The following is a 22,125-nucleotide window of genomic DNA, read 5'->3' on the forward strand; positions in this document are numbered from 1 at the left end:
CGTAACCGTGAATATATTTGAGTATACCGCTATGGGAGAACGTAGCGAAACATTTTGGTTTACGATTGGAGTATCCAGCGTGGATCGAAGCATGCCCAAGATAGAGGTTCTTCCAAAGAGCGCCATCATATTGACTGTCTTTTTCGACGTACGAAGTCCGTTACTTATTAAATTCCTTGAGCACAAGAGAATCACTAACTCAAATTTGTACTGAGAGGCACTCCAAAGCCTATGCAGGTTCATCAGGATTCAAAGACCTGGGCTGCTCCGTACGGGCGTCAAGCACGTCAACAAGCCCCCAATGTCACTCAGGCGGCACTGGACAAGTTCAAGTGGGGACAGCTTGACCATCTGATCAACAGCCCGGACATGCCGCCCTGCGATTTCTATGGGTTTGATCCTTTGAAAAAGCATTTGAAAGGGAAGCGCTTCAACTCGGACGACGAACTCAAGGACACTGTGAAGGACTGGGTCTCGTCACAGCCACAGAAATTCTGAGAACAAGGAATCCTTTGGTTAGTTAATCAGTGGGATCGTGATGCTCAGACCTGTGGTGCAATTTTTGAATAAAGTCTTCAATTGGACCTATAGTATCATTTGGTACATTTTCATTTGAACACCTTTTATAGACGAGGAGCAAATATGGCAATTTTTTATTTCAACAGCAGAAAGTGCTATTTCAACAGCTTTGCCAATTTGATATGCACCAGGTTATTGTAATTCTCCTGACTTATGTACAAATAGTACAGTAAAATTAGGCCAAAAAATGGCCAAACCCAAACATCCAAAAAAAAAAAAGTGAAACCTGTTGCAAATTACTTCTTACCCTTCCAGCAAGAAGGGGTAAAAAGTCCCAGCACTTTGCGCGTCGGGTTTTGGGGGGAAGGGGGGGAGACGAAACAATCCTCTATTTAAATAAGAATAATTTCTATAACTTAAAAAAAATTCTGAAACCTCGCAGAAACCACTCTATAACAGTAAAACAATAAACTCTCACATAAAAAATTCTAATTAACAGGGGTGTACAGGCGGGGGGGGGGAATGGGGGGGTGTCCATGGAGCAGCTTTGCGTCATTGGAATTTTTAAGGCAGTTTTTTCAAGGGGTATTTCTTTCTTTATTGAGGACTTTTATTCTTGATGGGTACTCCGTCACACTTAAGGGGTGCACCATCGCATTGAGGGGGGGGGACCCTGAATTTACATTCCAAAATCACAGTGAGTGCACATTTGCAGTGAAGTTCACGAAAAAATTTCCCTGACTTAAACTTTTCCGAAGTACAAAATGCCTCACAATGATATGGTAATGTCAGAATGATAGTTCTAAAAGATCTAAGCGAGCTCAGTAACCAAATTATTTGTGACTGGAGTTATTAAACTGTTTAGAGAGCTGGAAAAAAAAATTCCTGTGCAGCATAAAAAAAGTCCAAATTGACCAAAGTTTCCCTACTTCTTCTTGATTAACTTACTTCAACTTTTCTGCAATCTTTTGCCATCACCGTAAGGGTGGGGCAAACCGGAATTGCCAATAGAGAGACGGGCAATGCTGCAATTCTGCACCCTCTAAGTCGGTGGGGGTTCTCATTTGCAAACACCAAGCTACCTCTCTTTTACGCAGCTGGTTATGTGAATTATGCTAAATATGCGGACATATACTTGCAACTCTATCTGAAACTTTTGAGTACATTATGCGATAAAAAAATTTGATCACATCAAACATCAGCTATCCATCGATCTAACGTGGTGACAAATTCAGGTGGTCTAGAACCTGTAGTGATTCAACGATAGAACAAGTTTTGATGAGAGCAATGAGCAATACATCAATAGAATGCTAAATATTTACACCTTTTTGTCTCTCAGTTTGGAAATCTCAATCCGTTTCTAAAGCCCCAGAAGTTTCTTCCCTCTCAAGTTGGTATGGGTATTGCTCGCTGATGATAAGGTGAGTTGCGATAAGACCTTTAACGTTCGGGTAGTAACATCAAATCATATTGAAGGCAAACAATTTTGTGGCATTTCTTTGTAAAGGAGGTAAGCAGTTATGTCTTTAGCTTCTGTTACGAGAGTAGTTACTATCTGTAAAGATGTGTAAGCCCAAACCATCTTTTACACCGAATGGTATGAACAGTAAAGATGGAATAACAAATTGCTAAAAACTTCTGGTACGAGTTATGCGCTGATCCTCCATCAGTATTCGATGAATCTGGTTTCAGAAGGAAAGAAATCCTGTATCGTTAAAGTACTATTATCTGAAGCAAAAGGTTCATCCAAAATCACAGAACGAACAGCTGGTGTCATATATGAGGCAGTGAGAAGCAAAGGGATGTAAGTGGACATTTTCAAGTTTTGAATAAAACGCGTTTAAAGATAAGATCCTAGGTAGACTTTCATTGATTTTTTTTTCTAAATCATGCTGTATAGAAGCAACTACCAGGTCTACTAGGACATTTCTTGCCCCAAGATATAGGAGAGGTTCACCAACCATTTGTACTGGTTATCTCGAAATTTTTAATTTTGCCCTTTGCTTCTCACTGCCTCATATGTAATAGAAGGAAGATACCCGCTTGAACATATTTTTGGTAATGATATGTAAGCTTCAAGGAAATATGCCAGCAATGCAGCGTGTAGGTCACTTGTAAGTATGGGAAAGCTAGTGTCATTTTTGATGAGCGTAAAGAAAGCACCACAGAAATATAAATGAAGTCCTATTACAACAGCCAAGCCTTCTGCTCTAGAAGACTTTCTGCGTCTCAAATCTTGTGCTTGCTCTGAGGGGTTCATTGGATATAGTGAATGTTTGAAAAGTCTGAAAGTAGACTGAAGTGCTCAATTATATGCACAAACTGTGTTAGACATAGCTGCAACAATAACGATTTTGCTGAGGATCTAGATTCCAAAAAACATCTTGATAACGAAGACTTTTTGTTACAAGCTTAGGAGAAATCATTTGAAAGCAAAAAACAGTTCAGCGTTATTTTTCTGGCCATTTAATCAAATGTGCACCATCAGAGGGGGTGGGGGGGAGGATAATATTTTAGTACATAATTTCGTTTTGGGACGTGAGCTACTGTTCTTATGGGGTGGACAGTCCTGATTTATGCATTTTAGATTTGCATGAAATAATACTTCTACTTGAAATAAAAGGTGGGGGGGGGGGTGAGATTTATTTTATTTGGCAGAGGGGGGGGGGTGTTGTAGCTTTGAGAGGAGGTGCACCATCGCTCTTGGAAAATGGACACACTTGATTTCTAACAATTTTCTTAGCATAAAATAATGTTTCCATATGAAATGTATGGAGGGGGGTTCGGGGGTACTGCTTCGCTTTACGGGGATAGGGGGGCTCTGTAGCATTTGTGGGTTTTGTCATCCCTCTTGGGGGTCAAACACCTTTAATTTTATGCTTTTAAATTTAGTATAACATAATATTCTCACTTTAAATTTATTCTAAAAATTCTGAAAAAATACTCAACACTGCAATTTTTAGATGCCCCCCATTCCAAAACCCGACGCACAATGGGGTGGGACTTTTTACCTGTTCTTATTGGGAGGGTAATAAACAATTTGCACCAGGTTTAGCTTTTTTTTTTTTGGATGTTTGGGTCCGACCCCTATTTTTACTGTACTAAAAATGGAAACCCAGTGGCTCAGTGCGGTAGGGTTTCCACACCGCAGAACCGAGTTCGATTCCTGGGTCGGGCACTGTTAATTTAGCCGTGCATCCCTTCAGTGGGTCGTTACAATGAGAACCAAGCGTACTTGGGAACTAAACCCTGGGGGTTCTGCTGACCACCTAACCGAAATATTTGCTTTGCACCTCATTTTCAGCCTGTATAATCAGTTTCAAACTGAAAAATCAATTTCAGTCACTTGGCAAATCATTGGGTAAAAGTACTAATGCAATAATGACCAATATTTTCTAATCATGCTGATTTCACAAGAACCGCAGCAGCCATAATATACGTTACTTAAGTCGTTGTTGCTATAGTTTTCGGACCAACAGCAACAGCTTTCATGTAACTTTTTACATAATGTCTCAATCAACAGATCATGGCCTTCTGTGTGAAAGTACATTATAATGCAATAAATGATAACCTTCAAGCAAGCACAAAGTCATGTTAATTAAACTAGGTAGAACCAACGGCCTGCGTAGAAAGGCAGTGACAAAGGTACCATTAGTGTCACAGTGGATGTTCGTAGTGTTACCGTTATCAATTTTGGATATTTTTATTCCTATTAACAGCGATATGTTTTCCACCATCTTTGTTTGCACGTCATTGGTTTAACGTCGCTTGATGAACACGCCTTCGTGCTTACTCATTGCTGTCATTTAATACATGATTAAGCATCACTTTCGATCTGAATGCTATGAATAGTTGATTCTACCCTGGTCTAAAACCAGTTATGGGTCTAAAGCCATAGCAACAATTTATTGCAACGAAAATTTAAAAAAGCAACGAAATGACACTTCTCTCTCACCGCACCCTCTCGAACACAGAATTCATTTCAGCACGGGGGTAATCGATAAACACATACCCGTGCTTGTAAAGGAAATAACCTTAACTTTAGCGTCCATTTAACTGTGTGAAAATGTGTTAGTCTTCTCCACGTCTCTTGCTTCGCTTGTCTGCTCTTTCATTCTTCTTAAATTTTAAAACTGCTGCTTTTAAGGAAAAATGTATGAGCATAAACCTTCTTCCGAACATAGCGAAATGGAATCGTCGGATACCAGGTGACGAAGGCGGAGTCAAGTGTCTTCTCCTGATGAACGGACAGTATCTGCAATAGAAAGGGCGACTGCAACGTATTTTGTAACCTGTTGAGGCTGGTGTGAAATTTAGTATTTGAGGAAATACTATGTTTAAAACACACCTGAAACATCCTTCAGACTGCTACAGTTATTTAGTGTAACTTTTTGTTCCATGTCGGTTGAACTGTGCGTCAGTTCAAATTTTTTAGTAAATTTGAGCTTTTAAACAAAATAGATCACGCTGTGCTGGATACGGATCATGATGTTTATTCGGTGGAGAGCGTGAGCTGTTTTGCCGGGTGTGAAGGGGAGGAGTCATGGATGGAATAGATCACTGGAGGTGTGAGGGGAGGTGGAGGAAGGTGAAATATATAAAAAAGGAATCGTTTCAGGGCCACTTGAATATAAACATATTTGCAGGCATGAGATAACGGTGTGTATAAAATTGTGGTAGACAATATGAAATGAGAAGATCGTAAAACAATATAAATTGGAATGACTATATACAATCTTGCAGAATTATGCACAAAATGAAAGATCAATACGGGTAGGTCCTACCTTACCCGTAACAACGCAGTGCTGCATTATCCTGGCAAGCATAAATACCCTCATTCATTGAATAATCATATGTTTTTTCCAGCTTTGTCAAAAGCTAGGCTGGAAAGGCTGTGGCAAGAAATGGGATCTTCTACCTTTGGTGCTTTCGGCCAATGGACACGATCCTCAAGTCTTCGAGTTACCGGAAGACCTGGTACTTCGGGTCCCTATAACGCACCCCAAGTAAGCATCAAACCATCAAACTCATGTCGCTTGCAATATGGCAGAGCATATGAATATTAAGCAGTAAGTTACCCCCCCCCCCCCCGAGCCGGCACTACATGCAATATACCGACAACCCGGTAATCCCATCCAGAGACTAGTTTTGGACTCATCAGTCTGGGACAGGGAATAACTGAGCTGCAGACAAATGTTATCTCATTGAAGCTCAGAGTGTCAACAAACCGGTAAATAAATTAAATTTATCTAGCTCTCTGCCTTAGCCCTGGCTTAGGGGCGATAACTTACTGATTAATACCCAAGCTTAGGCGTCAATTTACGAGTTGAACAGCTCCATGTTTGCAAACTCTCGCTGGTGAGATAAATCTACTTTTTCTATTCCAATTTGTTGGCACTCTCAGCTTCAATGAGATGACATCTGCCTCTAGCTCTGTTATTCTCAGTTCTAGATTGATGTGTCTGATAATAAGGACGGAACTGCAGTCTCTGAATGGGATAACAGAGCTGTCGGTATATTGCATGTACATCGGAATAATGTTTATCAGTTCATTTCATGCGGTTCATTCATTACATTTCCCTATGGATATATTACGAGCCACGGTGCCTAATTAAATTCAAAATTTAGGTGGACATTATTTTTCTAAAGTTTTTTTAGATTCTTGAAATGAAAGGTTAAATTTCACAACAACTGATTTTTCTCCTTTTTTATCCAGAAACGTTGTTTTGTATTGAAACAATTTTTCAACAGATGAAATGAAATAATATCGAAGAAAAGACTTGTGATAACTCATATAGACGAACCGACGTTTGGAAAAATAGGTTCATTTAGCTCCTGAGAATAAATCTTTTGCGACAAATCTAAGCATTCTTTAAAATTTCTAGCAAAAAGAAAATATTTTGAATGTTTCTTTTTAAAAAATGCAGTTTCGTGTCATTTTTATTCACGAAAATAGCATTTTATCGCAATCTTTCTGGATATGATTATACTAATTCTATAGCTCTTTAGAACTGTTTTAACACCTTCAAAAAACAAAAAGTCCACAGCGTAATATACATGGAAGAAACTTTTGGTCAGTTGTGGTGCAAAGCGAGATTAGGGATAAAACGAATCAAAAATTGTGTTTGCTAGAAATGAAATCCTAACACGATCCTAACTGGATTTCCACGCCAAGTAACAGGCCTATTAAAATATGGCGTTCACATTTCCCCTCGCTAAATGCAAAAATCTTCTGCTTGAGAAATTTCTTAAGAGAACACGTTAGCAGCAAAATGAATAAAGCATTCATCTAGAAGATCTGAAGATTAAAGCTTTTTAATGGTTGTTAAAACGTGAAATGTAAGTTGTGCGTATTTCCCTTTTCTATAATTTATATTTTCAATTGAAATAAATGAGTGAAATTTTATTGATTCGTACGCGGAATTAAATGCACAAATAAGAGTAAATTTTTGTACTGAGAATAGCCCTTCGATATAAAATGTATTTTTTTTAAATCTTACCGAAAATTTTTGAAAAACTAGTGAGCTAATTTTAAAAATGTAGTTTTCTCTGTAAACGGTTTAGTTTAAACTCTGGGCGTATAAAAACTTACTCAATAAGAAAATACATTTAAATTTACTCAACTTGTTTTTCAAGATTGCAGTTAATTCTTTAGTGGAAGGAGAAACCTAAGAAAATAGAAACTTAAGAGAAGTTTATGAAATTTAAAACCATAGTAAATCTGCTAAAAGAAAGTATAAAGGTTTGAACGTAAGTTAAATGCTGCGTTGAATCTGAAGAAATCAGCAAACGAGAAACTGAAAGAATCAATCATGTTGTTCAAATTTCTCCCTATTTTATATAAAGCATGTGTAAGTAAATTTTTATCGTTTATTGTATTACCAATGCTAATTTCTTATTTTAATTTAATCACAAATGTAAAACTTCATTACTTATAAAGAGGAAGTTTCATTTTTTTCACCATTTAGAATCTTGGCAAAGCATTTGCAAGCAAATATTTAAATTTGCAAGCTTACTACTTTTAAGCCGCCTAACGACGAGTTGTCGTAGGCAGCTACTCTAGCAGCCCTGGCCGTTAGTTTACTTTAACGTAAGACAGCTCAACGTTTTGGTCAGGAATTCTCAACCAATGGTCCGATGGACCAGTACCAGTCTGTGGAAATATTTTACCAGTCCACTACCACGCTGTATTTAAAAAAAAAATCACCAGGCTGCCAACAATTTCACTTATTTAACGCCCAGTACAAATTTACGAAAAATGATAGCAACAAAAAAATAAAATAAATCACTGGTCTGTGAACTTTTGTAAAATGTTTACTGATCCTCTGACAAATGCCGATTAAGGGGGAATTGTCCTTTGTCTAATGGATTTACCTTTTAAGTGATTGGGTTTCATTTTGTTTTTAATATTACATACCTGAGTAAACCGAACACCTTTTGCCAAAAATTTTGCTATAAAAAGATATTTAAGCGACGTTAAAATGTGTGAGTTGGCCAAAAATTGCAGATAAGCGTTTTTTCAGGGATACAAGGAGAATAAGTTCTTTTGCAATGAAACAAAGATAGCCTAGTGACACTAAACACGTGTCTACAGTTTTTATTTTGTGCTTTTAACCGATTTTACTTCCTTTTACAAAAAAGGAAATATTGTATTCGCGAAAAAAAATTTTCACTCAAAAATCGACTTTAATTTCCATTTTGCTCACCCCCGAATGAATGTTGAGTTTTTTTTTTTCTTTTTTTCTGACTCGGTCACACGTGATAAGTGCCAAGAACGTATAGACACGGGTAATAACCATTTTGACGATTCCCGAAAAAAAAACAACAACAACGAGTTTTCTCGTGACGTCTGTATGTACGTATGTATGCGTGTACGTGCGTATGTATGTCGCATAACTCAAGAACGGAATGTGCTAGATAGTTGAAATTTGGTACGTAGATACCTAGTGGGGTCTAGTTGTGCACCTCCCTTTTTGGTTGCATTCGGATGCTATAAAAGGAGTCTTCTGCCCCTTTTTGGGGGGAAATCATTGTTAATTTCGATGTAAACTCAAGTGGTGTATCGCCAGTCTTTTGGTTGCCAAGTTTTGTCGCCAACTTGGAGACAAACTTGGCGATTTTTTAATTTTTATTTTTATTATTATTATTTTTTTAATCTGGTTTTTATTTGGCCACTGTTATTGATATTTAGAGAATAAACTATTGAGTCACATCAAAACTGCCAATAATGAGAAAAGGACATTAAATTGGAGTGAAAGGAAGTCATGTGATGCACACATCAGCTCGTTTAGTAATACTATTACTTTTGAACTTTTGTTTATTTTTCACTTTTTGCTACTGCCTGTAAATCTCTCCACGATGTAAAAATGTGAAATGACCGGTCTGCACTTACGTAGGGTTATTGTAGTTACAGCACCAATTTCTAAATTGCTTGCAGATACCCGTGGTTTGCGGAGCTGGACATCCAGTGGTATGCGCTGCCAGCGGTGTCCAGTATGTTATTTGACGTGGGAGGCATCGAATTCCCAGCGGCTCCTTTTAACGGATGGTATATGGTGACTGAAATCGGAGCGAGGGATCTCTGCGACACGCATCGCTTCAACATATTAGAGGTAAGTTTAGTACAGTCTTGAAGGTACAACTCCTGTCCACTGAATTTTCGTACTGAAAAAGAGATACGTATTCGAAATCAATGAACAAGTTATTTTAATTGATAGGAAACAACAAACGTGCAGAGACAAAATAATGAACGAGAAATACAGAAAATTTAGAGGAATTATTAAAGAACCGTCACTTAAATAGGCGCAAAAGCAGCAGTGTGATAAATAAAGTTAATATGGAATTAGAGAAAAATAACGTTAAAGTAAAAAGCAACTTGAGTCGTCAAGGTTGGTAGTCTCCAGGAAAGAAAGGGCGTAAATAATAATAAATAAATATAATATAATAAATAATTGAAAAATAATAAAAGTTTAATTAAATAATAATAAAAAAGGCAAAACATGTAATTTATCATTAAAAAATAACGTCAAATATTACCTTAGTTTCTGAACTGAGAGCATGTAATATCGAACCTTATGCAGTGATGACACATTTTCTACCTTTGCCAAAATTGTTTTATGCCGCTTTTTCATAAAATGTAATAAACTAAAATGAACTATTGATACTACAGACTATTGATGGCGTTTAGTCACTGATTCCACCAAGCTGATTGAGCTTTATTTTGCTGTTGTCCGAATTTATTTTTACAGAGTGGTCTTGGGCTCACTGACCACTAAAGATACCGAGCTCTGTATAATGACCGTAACCCCCAACCTCTTCGAACCAATCAAGAACCCAAACTGCGATTTGATGCCTTCTTCAATCAATCGAAAGGTTTCAATCGGTAGTTCAGGTGTTTGACTGAGGTTCGAATCGATTGGGGAATACGAGTATAGGTATAACAATGAATAATATTTCCCTAAATAATAATAATTATAATAATAAGACGAAAAATTGAAAAAAATTCATCGAAATATGCAATCTTAGTGATTGTCAGGGGCAAATTGATTCAGATCCGTTTAATACAAAATATTTCCGACAGTTCATAAATATTAGATTTATTCAGAGAAGTATTTCTGTGTCACTAAATTCTTTGTGTAATTCAAAACTAGCTGAAATAAATTTTAAAAATGTAGTATTAATGTTTATGAAGTTTATGAAGATGTTCCTAGTTGAAGGTGACCCAGTTTATGAAGATGTTTTGCGCAAATTGATACACAGGTTTATATTGCTGGCATTTTAAGACTTGGAGTTTCACACGAAGTGGTTTTTTTTTATCATAGGTTTTTAACTTTGGTAAAAGGAAAAATCTGATAATTATATAATTCCTATCCGATTTTCAACCAAAATGTTTCTATCCGGCAGGAAGTGGCAACACGTCTTCAAATCGATACAAGAGCTCCATCTACTCTTTGGAAGGATCGCGCTGTTGTTGAAGTCAACTTGGCTGTCATTTACAGCTACCAAGTAAGTTCATAACTTAAGTCATTTGCTTCGTAAAGTTCTTTTTGAGCAATTATTCATTTAGAAACGTAGTAAAACTTGCATGAAGTGATCCCCGTTTGCTATGACAGGAATTAGTCGTTAAAGGGGGGATTCATTTTAAAATGATGTTTTTTAAAGTAAATTATATTGTGAAATGAAAAGATTTTTTCAGCAGTTATCTTGTAGTTCTTTGATCACTATCAAGGGAACATACCTCTTTTGAGCAACCTGTGGCAAAACCTAATTAATTCTAGCTTATTTTAAGGATGATTGGCATGTTAATCTTCTTTTGATTTCTTGCACAACTTTATGCTGTACAATACTTTGTATTACCTAAAAGAACTTTCAATTGGACCCTCTCCTTTTGGAGTAGGTGCTAAAAACTAATTAACCATCCGTTTCATGCTAATGTTCATCTACCAGGATAATCGAGTTCTGCTCTATTTATTGGATTACTATTTAAAAAGCATTTCCACAAAAGCTAGATACAAGTGGACACTTCATCAAGATCAGAATTTGTGTAGCACTAGTAAAACCATAAAAATTCCTCGAAAATTGGAACTATTTATGCATTAAAAACTTCTTTCCATAGAAAGTAAAAATGCGCTATAGTAAATGCATTAAAAACATGAACTTATTTGACGAGTTATTGAAGTGACATTTATTTTACATTTCAAAGGACCAAATTTGCAATTACAGTGGCTGCTGAAAGTACAGAAAATATTTCGATATAGAAAAATGGTAGTTTTTTAGGCAGACAGTTACTAGCTTTTGACAATGCGGTAGTGATAAAAGGATTTCCAGTGTATCACAGCATGACTTGAAGAACAATTTATCAGCAGCACGTTCGAAAACAAGGGATTGTGATCGTTTCGAAGCTTTGATGCGGGAAAGGTAAGTTTCACTTCGGAGAGAAATTAAGTTTCACAAAATTTTGGAAGTATAAAGATCAAGTTAGGATTATATAAGACAACAGAAAAAAGATGCCTTTCTATGTCTTTCCGAATTGTGATCATTTTAAGTGCAAACTGAAACTGAAATTGCGGAAAAAGTTGCATTTAAAAAAACTTTTGCTCATGGGACGAGCAAGATAGAAGAAGCTACGGAAGAAAACTGTGTTCACCGAATTTTGGTAACTCCTTTTCGTGAACAGTTAGGAATGTAGCCACTCGTAAGGAAATTCTCATTGCCGTATTTTATGAATTAGGGGTAGATTTTGGATTAAACATTTTCTTTTACATTCAACCATCGGTTAGAAACGTTTTTACGATTTGTGTGGTCAAAATTAGAATTGACTTTTTAAGCTTTAAATGTGAATTTCTTCGCGCTCCTAACAAAAACAAAGGTCTGAGAACAAAATCGGAAGTTAGAAAATATATTTCAACATTCCAAAAGCGCTATCAGAAAATTAAGCGCGTTTTCTGAGATGAGAAAAATCTAGTGCAAAATTGAAACATTCTCGACGGCTGAAACATACTCTAAACTTTGAAACTATCACTCGATAACTAAAAATGTCATTTGAAATTTAGCAAAATCTTTTAACTTCCTCAACCAACTTCCTCAACTCAAAACCAACTTTGAATGATAAATTTTATTTATCTATTTATTCTTTTATTGATATTTATTTCATTTTATTATTATTTTTTTGCATTAATTGGTTTTTAACACATACAAAAGTACAGAAAAAAACGCTGTGCTTAAACAATATCTTAACTTCTTTTGAGAAAATTATTCTCTCCTAGAGGAGCGACACGAAAATGATCGTGTTATAAATCAGAAGCAGGAAGAGTTGAGTAAAAACTGATAATCTCACAAGAAAGGCACAACATTTAAGAAATTAAGCTGCTTCTTTAAGAATTTTCTAATCTAAAAAAAGAATTAAATTAGGGACATTTCCCGATGCACATGCGTATAATTTTCTTTCTTTTAGAAAACGCCATTTTTATTTGATTGGACACGTTATGAATAAAAATGTAAGAGTAAAATGCCTTTTTTTTTCGTATTATTACCTTCTAAGGAGAAAATTAACTAAAATTCTGCACATCGACACATTTTATTAAACTTTTTTGCTAGTGTGTCCAACACTAAGTCTGAGAAGGTTAAAGCAGCATTCACAAAATAACAATGGGGTCGTTTCCAAAATTTTAAAAGTATTTTTTTTCTGAAAGAGCATGCTTAAAAACATAGAATCTGACCATTTTGTAAAGAATTTCTTTAAGTTTGATATTTTTAAAAAATTACTTGAATCGGTGCTTTTTCATCGTTTAACGCTTCTGCCGATGACATCACAAATGATGAAATGCCATTCAGTGTTGCGATTCACGGTCCAAAATATTTAATTCGCATCTTTATTCATGTGTATTGGCAATGATATGGTTGATAGCAAGCGTAGAGCACAATTGTAATTCGCTTCTTGATTATCATGACGTGGAAATGCGGTAGAAAGATGCGCAAAAGCGCATCATTTGTGACGTCATAAAGACCACGCCTTGTTTTAAGAATCGGACATTGTAAAAAATTAATTAAAAAATAACTGTTGGGAAAATAAAAGTATTTTCTGAGTCCATGTTTTTTTTTTTTTGCTTATTCTATCAATTTCAGTGACAAAAAGTACTACGTTTGACTGGAGGAAACAACCCCATTCTATAACAATGACGTTCGTTTTATGGATGTTTTCATATCCCTTCTCTGATTATTGATTAAATGAACTTAGTACTCTAATTATCCTACGTTTTTTTAAACCATCCATTGCATTTTCAGTCTGAATGAACGTTTTGGTGGCGAAATCTATTCCACAGCAAGAAATGAAAAAATAATAACTTTTGGAGACATAAATGAGTAATTGGCTCTGTGGCTTGAAACGTTTCCAGTTCTTTATCTTAATGATCAATCAAAAATATTTTTTCTCTTCCTGAAGCGAAATTGTCTGTGAATGCACACAGAATAAAGTGCAACAGCCCCGGACTTTTAATTATGGTTTTCCCTTAATAAATAATATCATTTCATAATTTTTCGCTTGGGAAGGAGAAAGCAAATTAAGTTTCCCAATCAACGCAGTTGCAGCCTTTTCAATTTATTTCAAGCTTAAAATAAGTAATGAGTAACATTCTCTCTCTAACTATAATTCAATTTTTTCCTATACAGGTATATTTGGTGATTATTTTGCCTAACTACGACGTAATTAGAGCGGAGCTAGATATGGTTTTTGTGTGAATATAGCCTTTTTTTTTTCTAAATTTGATGTTCTTCGTTTACGAACTCAGAGTTGCACTGACGCGAAACATTTATTTTTCCAAATCAACAGCATACAAAGATTATAACGTTGAAAACTTTTTTTTAATTTAAAATGGAAAATATAAACTTCTGTAAAGCACTTCAAATGCATATTAAATTTATATTAACGTTATTTTTCAGATACACGCATCTGTTTGGTTTATGCTTGTTTATTAAAACATAGTTTTACATTCTATTTGTGTTTGATTTATATTAAGAGTTAGCTCTTCGTGCATAACTGGCCATCTTCTAAGTGTAATTGATTTTCAGATTATTCCACTGGTAACTGACTGACATTTTTAAAGCAAAACAGTAAGTATTTTGCAATATTAAGCGTAAAATGCACGTTACAAGGAAGTAACAAGAAATATGACATCAAACAATTCTTATAACAATATGCTTAGGGATGTAACACTTTTTCCATAATTTTTGACATCCATCCTCTCATTGTCACAAAGTGTCACACTTTAACTTATCCTTCCCCCTTGTCACAAGTCATGCTATTTTTCCTAAACGTATTCTAGTAAAAAATGCATGATGACACACATCTTGTTACCCCCTCCCTCCCTCTTGTCATAAACTGTCACAATTTCACAACCCCCTAAAAGTGTGACATCATTGGCGGACAGTCCCTTATGTAAAACAATGTGACGTGTGACAAATGGAGGGGAGCGGGTAAAAAGTGTGACACTTGTGACAAAGGAGAAAGGGGGTGAAATATGATGGAAAAAAGTGGACATCATACATAGAAATCCCCCAAGTGAGGGCAAGTTTCTGATTTTTTCTTTCAAGCTCTACAAAGTTACCATGCGACTAAGAAACAGCGAAAGATACACCCCCCCCCCTAAAAATCGATAATAATATCCATCCACACTGTGTTCAATCACTTTTCGAATAAAATGTAACCGATTGCAGTAGTATTTTCAATTCATTAATTATTTTTGAAAGCAAGTATATTTCAAAACACTACTTCTTTTCATTGCTTAAGAAATGAACTTGTAACACTTAGGGTAAAAGTGGGAGAGACGCCATATGAGGTGAGACGTCACTGAAATACTTTCGAACATTCAGTGATTAAGAAATAGATGGCTAAATTTCTCACTGTTTTTATTTACTCACTAGCGGTACCCGCACAGCTTTGCCCGGAGTAGAAAATTTAAAGGTTATTTGGTTCGTCTGTATAATTACAAATAATGGATGATGAATTTCTCGCTAATTTGCTATGTTAATTTGCTCGTCCATGTTACGGTTCCACGTTATGATAATTTGGTAATTTACTCGTCCATGTTATGATAACTTGATCGGTAAAATGTTCTTAAAAGTGGAATAGAAAAGGAACAAAATCGAATTTTCAAAAAATCGCTTCGAGGTGCACACCCCATGTTACAAACTAATGCTATGCCAAATTTCATGAAATTCATGCCAAATGGTCTAAGCTCTATGCGCGTCACAGACATCCAAACATCCCGACAGAGATCCGGACAAAGATCCAGACATTCAGCTTTAATATTAGTAAAGATAGACGCTTTCTTTTTAACATGTCAGCTCTTACTCGACTGCGCTCGAGTGTGACGTATGTGGGACAAAAAAATCATTGTAGTGCGAGAATTTTACAACAAAAATTTTGAGTCGCTTTGGTTTCAGTAAATGTTGAATGTAAAACAAACACAGCATAAAGTAAGAACTGGTTTTAATGTTTGATTCAGCTTGTTATTAACTTATTTCAGCTATATTTAGCAGTATATGTGATTTCTTACTTACTTTATACCTATGTGGCATCTCTCCCACATAATGAGGAGAGATGCCAAACTTTAATAAAAGTGTAAATGAAGGGGTGCTTTGTTTATGATTTTTTGTTTTTTGAATGCCGAGAAAATACGCGAGGAAGCATATGGTATAGGGGGCAGTGGGGTGAAGAGAACTTAATTCTGGCTATTTAAAGGAAAAAAAGGTAGAAATATCAAAAAATTAAGTTCAAAAACATTATGGAATGCCGTGGAAATGCTACATTAGGTTTTACAGCTTCTGGAATGTCCCACTCCATTGTAATATTATTCCAGATCATTTCTTCGCTATTTCTGATTTAATTGAAGGTAGCTACTCTTAACATTTTTCTTGAAAGTGCTCTGTCTCCAAAAAAAAAAAAAAAACATCAACTTCCAAACAAACATTCACAAGGAAAGAAATCCCTACAAAGAGTTTTCAGAAATCTTATCCAATCCCAAAACTACCTAGCTCGAAAATGAATGGAAAACAATATGCTTGTGTGCTCGGAATGTTGGGAAAATTATTATTTAACAAAAAAAAAACTGATTGGGTTAAATGTTCCTTATTCCAAAAGTAGTTGCACGAGTCATGTACAATATACCGTAATAATTATGGTTAGGAAATAATCCGCAAAAAGGTCCAAAACAAGAAATAATAACATAGATGGCATCTCTCCCACACGTTATGGGAGAGGTTGCCAACTTTCAATTTTTATTCTTTATTTATTTTTCATTTAAGTCGAAAGCACGTTAATGGTAATTTTAACACTCAATAATAGTGTAACTTTAAAATGAAACGTAAGGGGTTGATTTATTTTGCATTTTTAATTTTTTATCTAATTTCTACAAAAAGTATGGCGTCTCTCTCACTTTTAACCTTTTGCCTTATCAGGTGCATTATTTCTGGTCGATTTGAACTTTTTATTGATACTCGAGCAATTTCTGAAAAGTTTCAAACTTTATACCGTAGGGTCGTTTGTAGGTTCGGGGGGGGGGGGGATTCATTCTTCATTATGACCCCCTCCCTAAAATGGTAGTCTGCATCAGCCCTTGAAAAGCATGGAAGATGAAGCTTTTCACTTTCAAGAGTTCCTCTTAAAAATAAAGATCTCATTTGATTGGTTTACTCTTGTCTTGAAAGCCCATCTCCTGACGAACCTTAATTGTCTTCCAGAAGGCGAACGTGACGATCGTCGACCATCACACCGCATCGGAATCATTCATGAAGCACTGGGAGAACGAGATCCGGTTGAGGGGAGGGTGTCCTGCCGACTGGGTATGGATCGTGCCGCCCCTCAGCGGGAGCCTGACACCTGTCTTTCACCAGGAGATGCTCTACTACAATCTGAAGCCGAGCTATGAATATCAGGTGAGTAGGATTATCCGCTCAGTATGTTGAAAGACAATAAAGCAATGATGTTTTTTTTTTCCTCCAATGAAATAATTTGAGGCATGTTCGAAAGGTATTTTTCAGAATGGGTTCTTTAGAATTTTATAAAATTTTGTACCTCAAGGCCAGATTAACGCAAGTACAAAAATGGGAATTTTCAGGTTATTACAACATTGTACGTATCCTATTCCGCATGGAGCTGTAATAACGTAATTCTAGATGTATAAAAAAAATCCTTTTAAGTTATTTACCCATGAGTGCCCAACTGGGGGGGGGGGGGTCACGGCGCGTCCTGCGCCATTGAAATTTTAAAAGGTAGTTTTCTTTTTTTTGGAGGGCTCATATAACGGCTGATTCAATTATCTGGTGCTTAATGTACTGATCTTTTGATGAAAAATTAACAAATAAATTTTGTGCTACAATATGATTAAAGTGAAAAACCAACGTAAATAAAGCACAAATTGTGAAGAAAATACAGTATATAGCTATTTCAAGGCTACACTGGAACCTCTTCAACAGTGCGAAAAACTCATCAACACAACCGAAAGTCGCGAGAGAACTGACTCAGTTCTTTCGCGACTTTCGGTTGCGTTGGTGAGCGTTAAAATTAAGGATAACTAAAATGACTACTTGAGCTAAAATCAGTATGAAAGTATGACCAAAGTACGGTACATGAGAAATAACTCATTTTTGCAGGATCCTCCTTGGAAGACTCATATTTGGGAAAAGGACAGGGAAAATGCAGGAAACGGACCACGGACACCATCAAGAAAATTCAGGTTTAAAGAGATTGCTAGGTAAGTCTTTATTTTTATCAATCATTAAATAAAAAGTGAAGATCCCGAGCCGCTAACAAGCCTTTAGCTGATGGACAATGCCCAGAGACAATGTTTTTGACGCATCTATTTTTCAAAAAAACTATTCTTCAAATTAGTAATCTCAGGAGGATAGTAGGAGTAACTCTTCTCTTTTCTTAGGAGTTGACAGTTCCAATATCAACTTTATGTTTACTAAACACGGCAAAAATTAAGTATTTTAATTTTAAATTTTGGCTTTCGTGGGCATTGATCTATTGTCGTGTGTCCTAATTTTTAGTGTAAATCTAAAACTGTACGCACATTATTAGACTATAATACAAAAAAAAAATATTAGAATGATAAACAAGGGAAGGGACCTTAGTAAGGAGATGAACATCCCAAAACATATTTGCGCAGTTGCCGTTATTCTGCATAGATGTTAACCACTATAAATAAAGTGCACTCGGAGAAAAGAGTCATAATTCCGAACAGTATTTTGTGTTTTGTTTTTGTCCTAATAATTAAACTAATTTTATCATTCTGTATTTTACAGGGCCGTCAAATTTACGTCCAATCTCTTTGGAATGGCTTTATCTCGAAGAATAAAAGCGACCATTTTATTTGCTACAGAAACGGGAAAGTCGGAACGCTATGCAAAAATGTTGGGTGACATTTTTTCCCACGGTTTTAATGCAACAGTAAGTGCTAAGTTTTGATTTGCACAATATACTTTATGCATTATACTATAATAATATATAAAAGTAATTCAGCAATTAAATTCAATGGGAAATTAATTTTAGTAATGGATTGCAGTGCACTTCTTTAACCTCTAACTTATTGCAGAAACAAAAGATAAAATTCGAGTAAAAATATTTTCAATCTATTTATTTTCGACGAATTTTAATGCATAACCATTATGAAATATTTGTTATTTGTCCAACGCAAAAATAATAATAATAATAAGTCACTATAAATCATTTTCTCCAGATTCTCTCCCTTTTGAAACTGTCTTCACTTTCTTTAACTCTGGACTAGCAAGAGTTCTCCTTCCAGCAAGAGTCTTCTAAAAATTCGTACCTATATCATCCGATATAGGACACAATACTTACTGGAACAAAAGCAATAACCACATCTTTTAGTGTAACAGGTGTAAAGCAAAAAATCTTTCATGAAAGATCTCAATAGGACATAATTTCTACTTGGGCACAAATAATAGCTTCTGAATCCTTTCAGTACATTACTTATACTGCAAAAATTACTTACACTAAAGAACGTAATAGATCATTATTTTTATTGGAAAATAATTACAGGCACGGTTTTTTTTCTATATAACAGCTGTACCAGATATTCCCAACTGCTGTTAACTGCGATAAAAAGTTTGTTATCCTGAATTATTGGTTGAAATATTTTTGTTTTCACTTGCGCCGAAAACGAATGCTATTTTATTCCAACATCAGAATCAAAAATATCATGGAAATACGCACGCGTTTGATGTTGAATATTATTTTATTGGTTCAAAAGCTAACATTTGCTGTTATCGTAAGGAGCAACATTGATTTAGTGCCGAGCTAAGGGAGCTTTTCTCTTCACGCAACTGTCCAAGCGAAGTTCGACAATTTACATTCTTTCCGAATATGTCATTTTTCAAAGTCATATGACTTATTTTCTATTAATTGACATCAACATATTTCTTTAAACTGCAATAGGGGGGGGCGCTGATTTTTCTGAAACAATGAGTAGTTTTAATTACTGTGTGAATGCTTAGAAATTGAGAAGATATTTGAACATGTTGCAATAAATACACTCCTTCATTTTCGTTGCAACATTTTTTTATGTACACATTAATGAATCATTATTCAGCTTACATGCAATTAACATAATACCTTACCTATATTTTGCTTTAAATTGTGAAGGGTACACTTTTATTTTTAAAATGTAAATCATTTATTGGAACTTAGAAAATGTATAATATTTCAATTTTTTATAGGTCATTTGTATGTCCGACTACGATATCATTAACCTTGAACATGAAACCCTTCTATTAGTTGTTACAAGCACTTTCGGAAACGGTGATCCTCCAGAAAATGGTGAAGTGAGTAACTTTTAACGAAAATGTTTAGGTAACAATTCATTACAATTTTATTCAAATTGTACCTAACTAACTTTTCACTCTATGAATCACTATCTGCTCTTAATTTTAATATGCGACAAAAAAAAAATTTCAGCTATACATTTATGTAGTAAATTATTCGGGAAATAAGTACCATTTTGAAAAAAAAGCTAATGTTTTTTAGACCTGAAAGAGCATACCTTGCCTCAACGGGTCACTAGCTTTTCTACTATACCTTATTCTTAGAAACTTCCCAGTACGTCTCAACAGTACGTGACATTTACAGAAATTCGGCAGAACGCGTAGTCATTGTGAAACGTCTATTCTTGTGGATTTTTTCATCAACTTTCCTGACCAGATCATCTTTGACAACAGAAGCCCGATAACTTAAAGCCTCATTGTGGACATTTGTTCCGTCATCATTAAGCATTCTAACCACCTTTTTCATCATTCCATCACCATCTTCGCCGTAAACATCTTTATCTTAACGAAACATTTTTAGCCGGTTTCACATTCCTTTTGTTCAAAAATCGAATCACAGCACGAATCTCACAGTCTGTTGCATCAGTAACTGTCTTAAACATTCTAAATGTGTACAGCAAACTGAAAATACAGCGTAGAGTACTCAAATTTGCGTTAATTGAGAGCCATTGAACAAGAAAAGCTAGAACGCATGCGCAGAACGCCGCAGCGTTGCGGCCTTGCGGCTGCGATAGAGTGAAACGGTATTTACTTTCTGAAAACTTTACTGAATGGGGTGTTTCCTTCAGTCAAAAGTAGCACTTTTTGTAACTGAAATTGATAGAATAAGCAAAAAAAATAAATAAATAACATGGCCTCAGAAAATACTTTTATTTTACCAACAGTTGTTTTTTAATTAATTTTTTTATATGTCCGATTATTGAAACAAGGCGTGCTCTTTATGACGTCACAAATGATGCACTATGGCGCATCTTTCTACCGCATTTCCACGTTATGATAATCAAGAAGCGAATTACAATTGCGCTTTAAGCTTGGTATCAACCATATCGTTGCCAATACATGTGAGTAAAGATGCGAATTAAATATTTTGGACCGTGAATGGCAACACTGATCATTTGTGATGACTTTCAGCATTTGTGATGTCATCAGCAGAAGCGTTAAACGATGAAAGAGCACCGATTTAAGTAATTTTTTTAAAATATTAAACTTAAAGAAATAATTTAAAAATGGTCAGATTCTATGTTTTTGAGCATGCTCTTTCAGAAAAAATACTTTTAAAATTTTGGAAACGACCCCATTCTTACTGAATACATAATAATATCATTTCATATTTGATTTCCAAAAGTTCATAAGTTCATAGGCTTTATTTTTTTCCCCTTTCAATTTTTTAGGCATTTGCTCGAAGTCTTCAAGCCATTAAAGTAACCGGAGAAACGACGCCTGACGTCGAATATATTAGGTATAATCCTTTTGCTCTTTCCATTTCTTCTTATGTTATATCTCTTACAAACATGAGCTGACCTATCAACCATTTTGACACCATCCGTATTTATTTGGTAGCATTAACTGTTAGTGTAGTTCTCATATTTTGCCAATGTACTCATTGAATAGCTCGTGGTCCAGATGAAAAAGTATGTGAAAAGACCATAACTGTGATAATATAGCAGCCACGTGTTTTTTGTCATAAAAAGAGCGTCAATGAGCCGGCCTTTGTTTTAAAGACAGAGGCCCAACTCGGAGACTCTCAAACTTTAAATAAATACAACTTATTTTTCAGAAACCTAATCTAACGACACACATCCTTCTCAAAACTGAACATTATAATCGATTCTTTCATTTCTTCAGGGAACTCGAGAGGAGGCGATTTTGGATCTAGTTTTTTGTGACGTAGGAAGTTTTGTTCAAGGGTTGTGTGTAGGGGATCACATCGGAGACAGTGATCATAACAGCATTAGTTTCCGGATTAAATTTGAAGTGTACAAAGATGATAATTTTAGGTTTGTGCCCAATTTCAGAAACACTGATTTTGTTGCAGTTAGGCAGAGCTTGAAAGAGGTTTTTTTCGTCAGGATTGGAAAATAGCGACGTAGATCAGCAGTGGAAGGAATTTAAGGAAAAACTTGCTAAAACGGTTGGGGATTAAGTTCCATTTAGGAGAAAAGGTGTTAGTACCAAAATTTGACCTATGTGGTTCTCTATGGAGACTAAAGAAGCTCTAAATTATAAGCAAGCCGCTTTTCGTCAGTTTAAAGAAACTGGTCAGAG

General features: G+C 35.4%; 1 protein-coding gene across 1 annotated transcript in view; it reads left to right on the plus strand.

Moving 5' to 3' along the window:
- Positions 1–22,125, plus strand: part of LOC129220616 (nitric oxide synthase, salivary gland-like) — a 150,013-nt gene that overhangs the window by 65,788 nt on the left and 62,100 nt on the right. The window contains 8 exon segments of the mRNA XM_054855046.1: positions 5,386–5,525; positions 8,957–9,131; positions 10,423–10,524; positions 16,756–16,950; positions 17,668–17,768; positions 18,322–18,466; positions 19,756–19,860; positions 21,252–21,319. Of these exon segments, the coding sequence (XP_054711021.1) occupies positions 5,386–5,525; positions 8,957–9,131; positions 10,423–10,524; positions 16,756–16,950; positions 17,668–17,768; positions 18,322–18,466; positions 19,756–19,860; positions 21,252–21,319 (1,031 nt within the window).

This window comes from Uloborus diversus, chromosome 4 (assembly GCF_026930045.1).
Source record: "Uloborus diversus isolate 005 chromosome 4, Udiv.v.3.1, whole genome shotgun sequence".
In the NCBI taxonomy this organism is placed as follows: Eukaryota; Metazoa; Arthropoda; class Arachnida; order Araneae; family Uloboridae; genus Uloborus; species Uloborus diversus.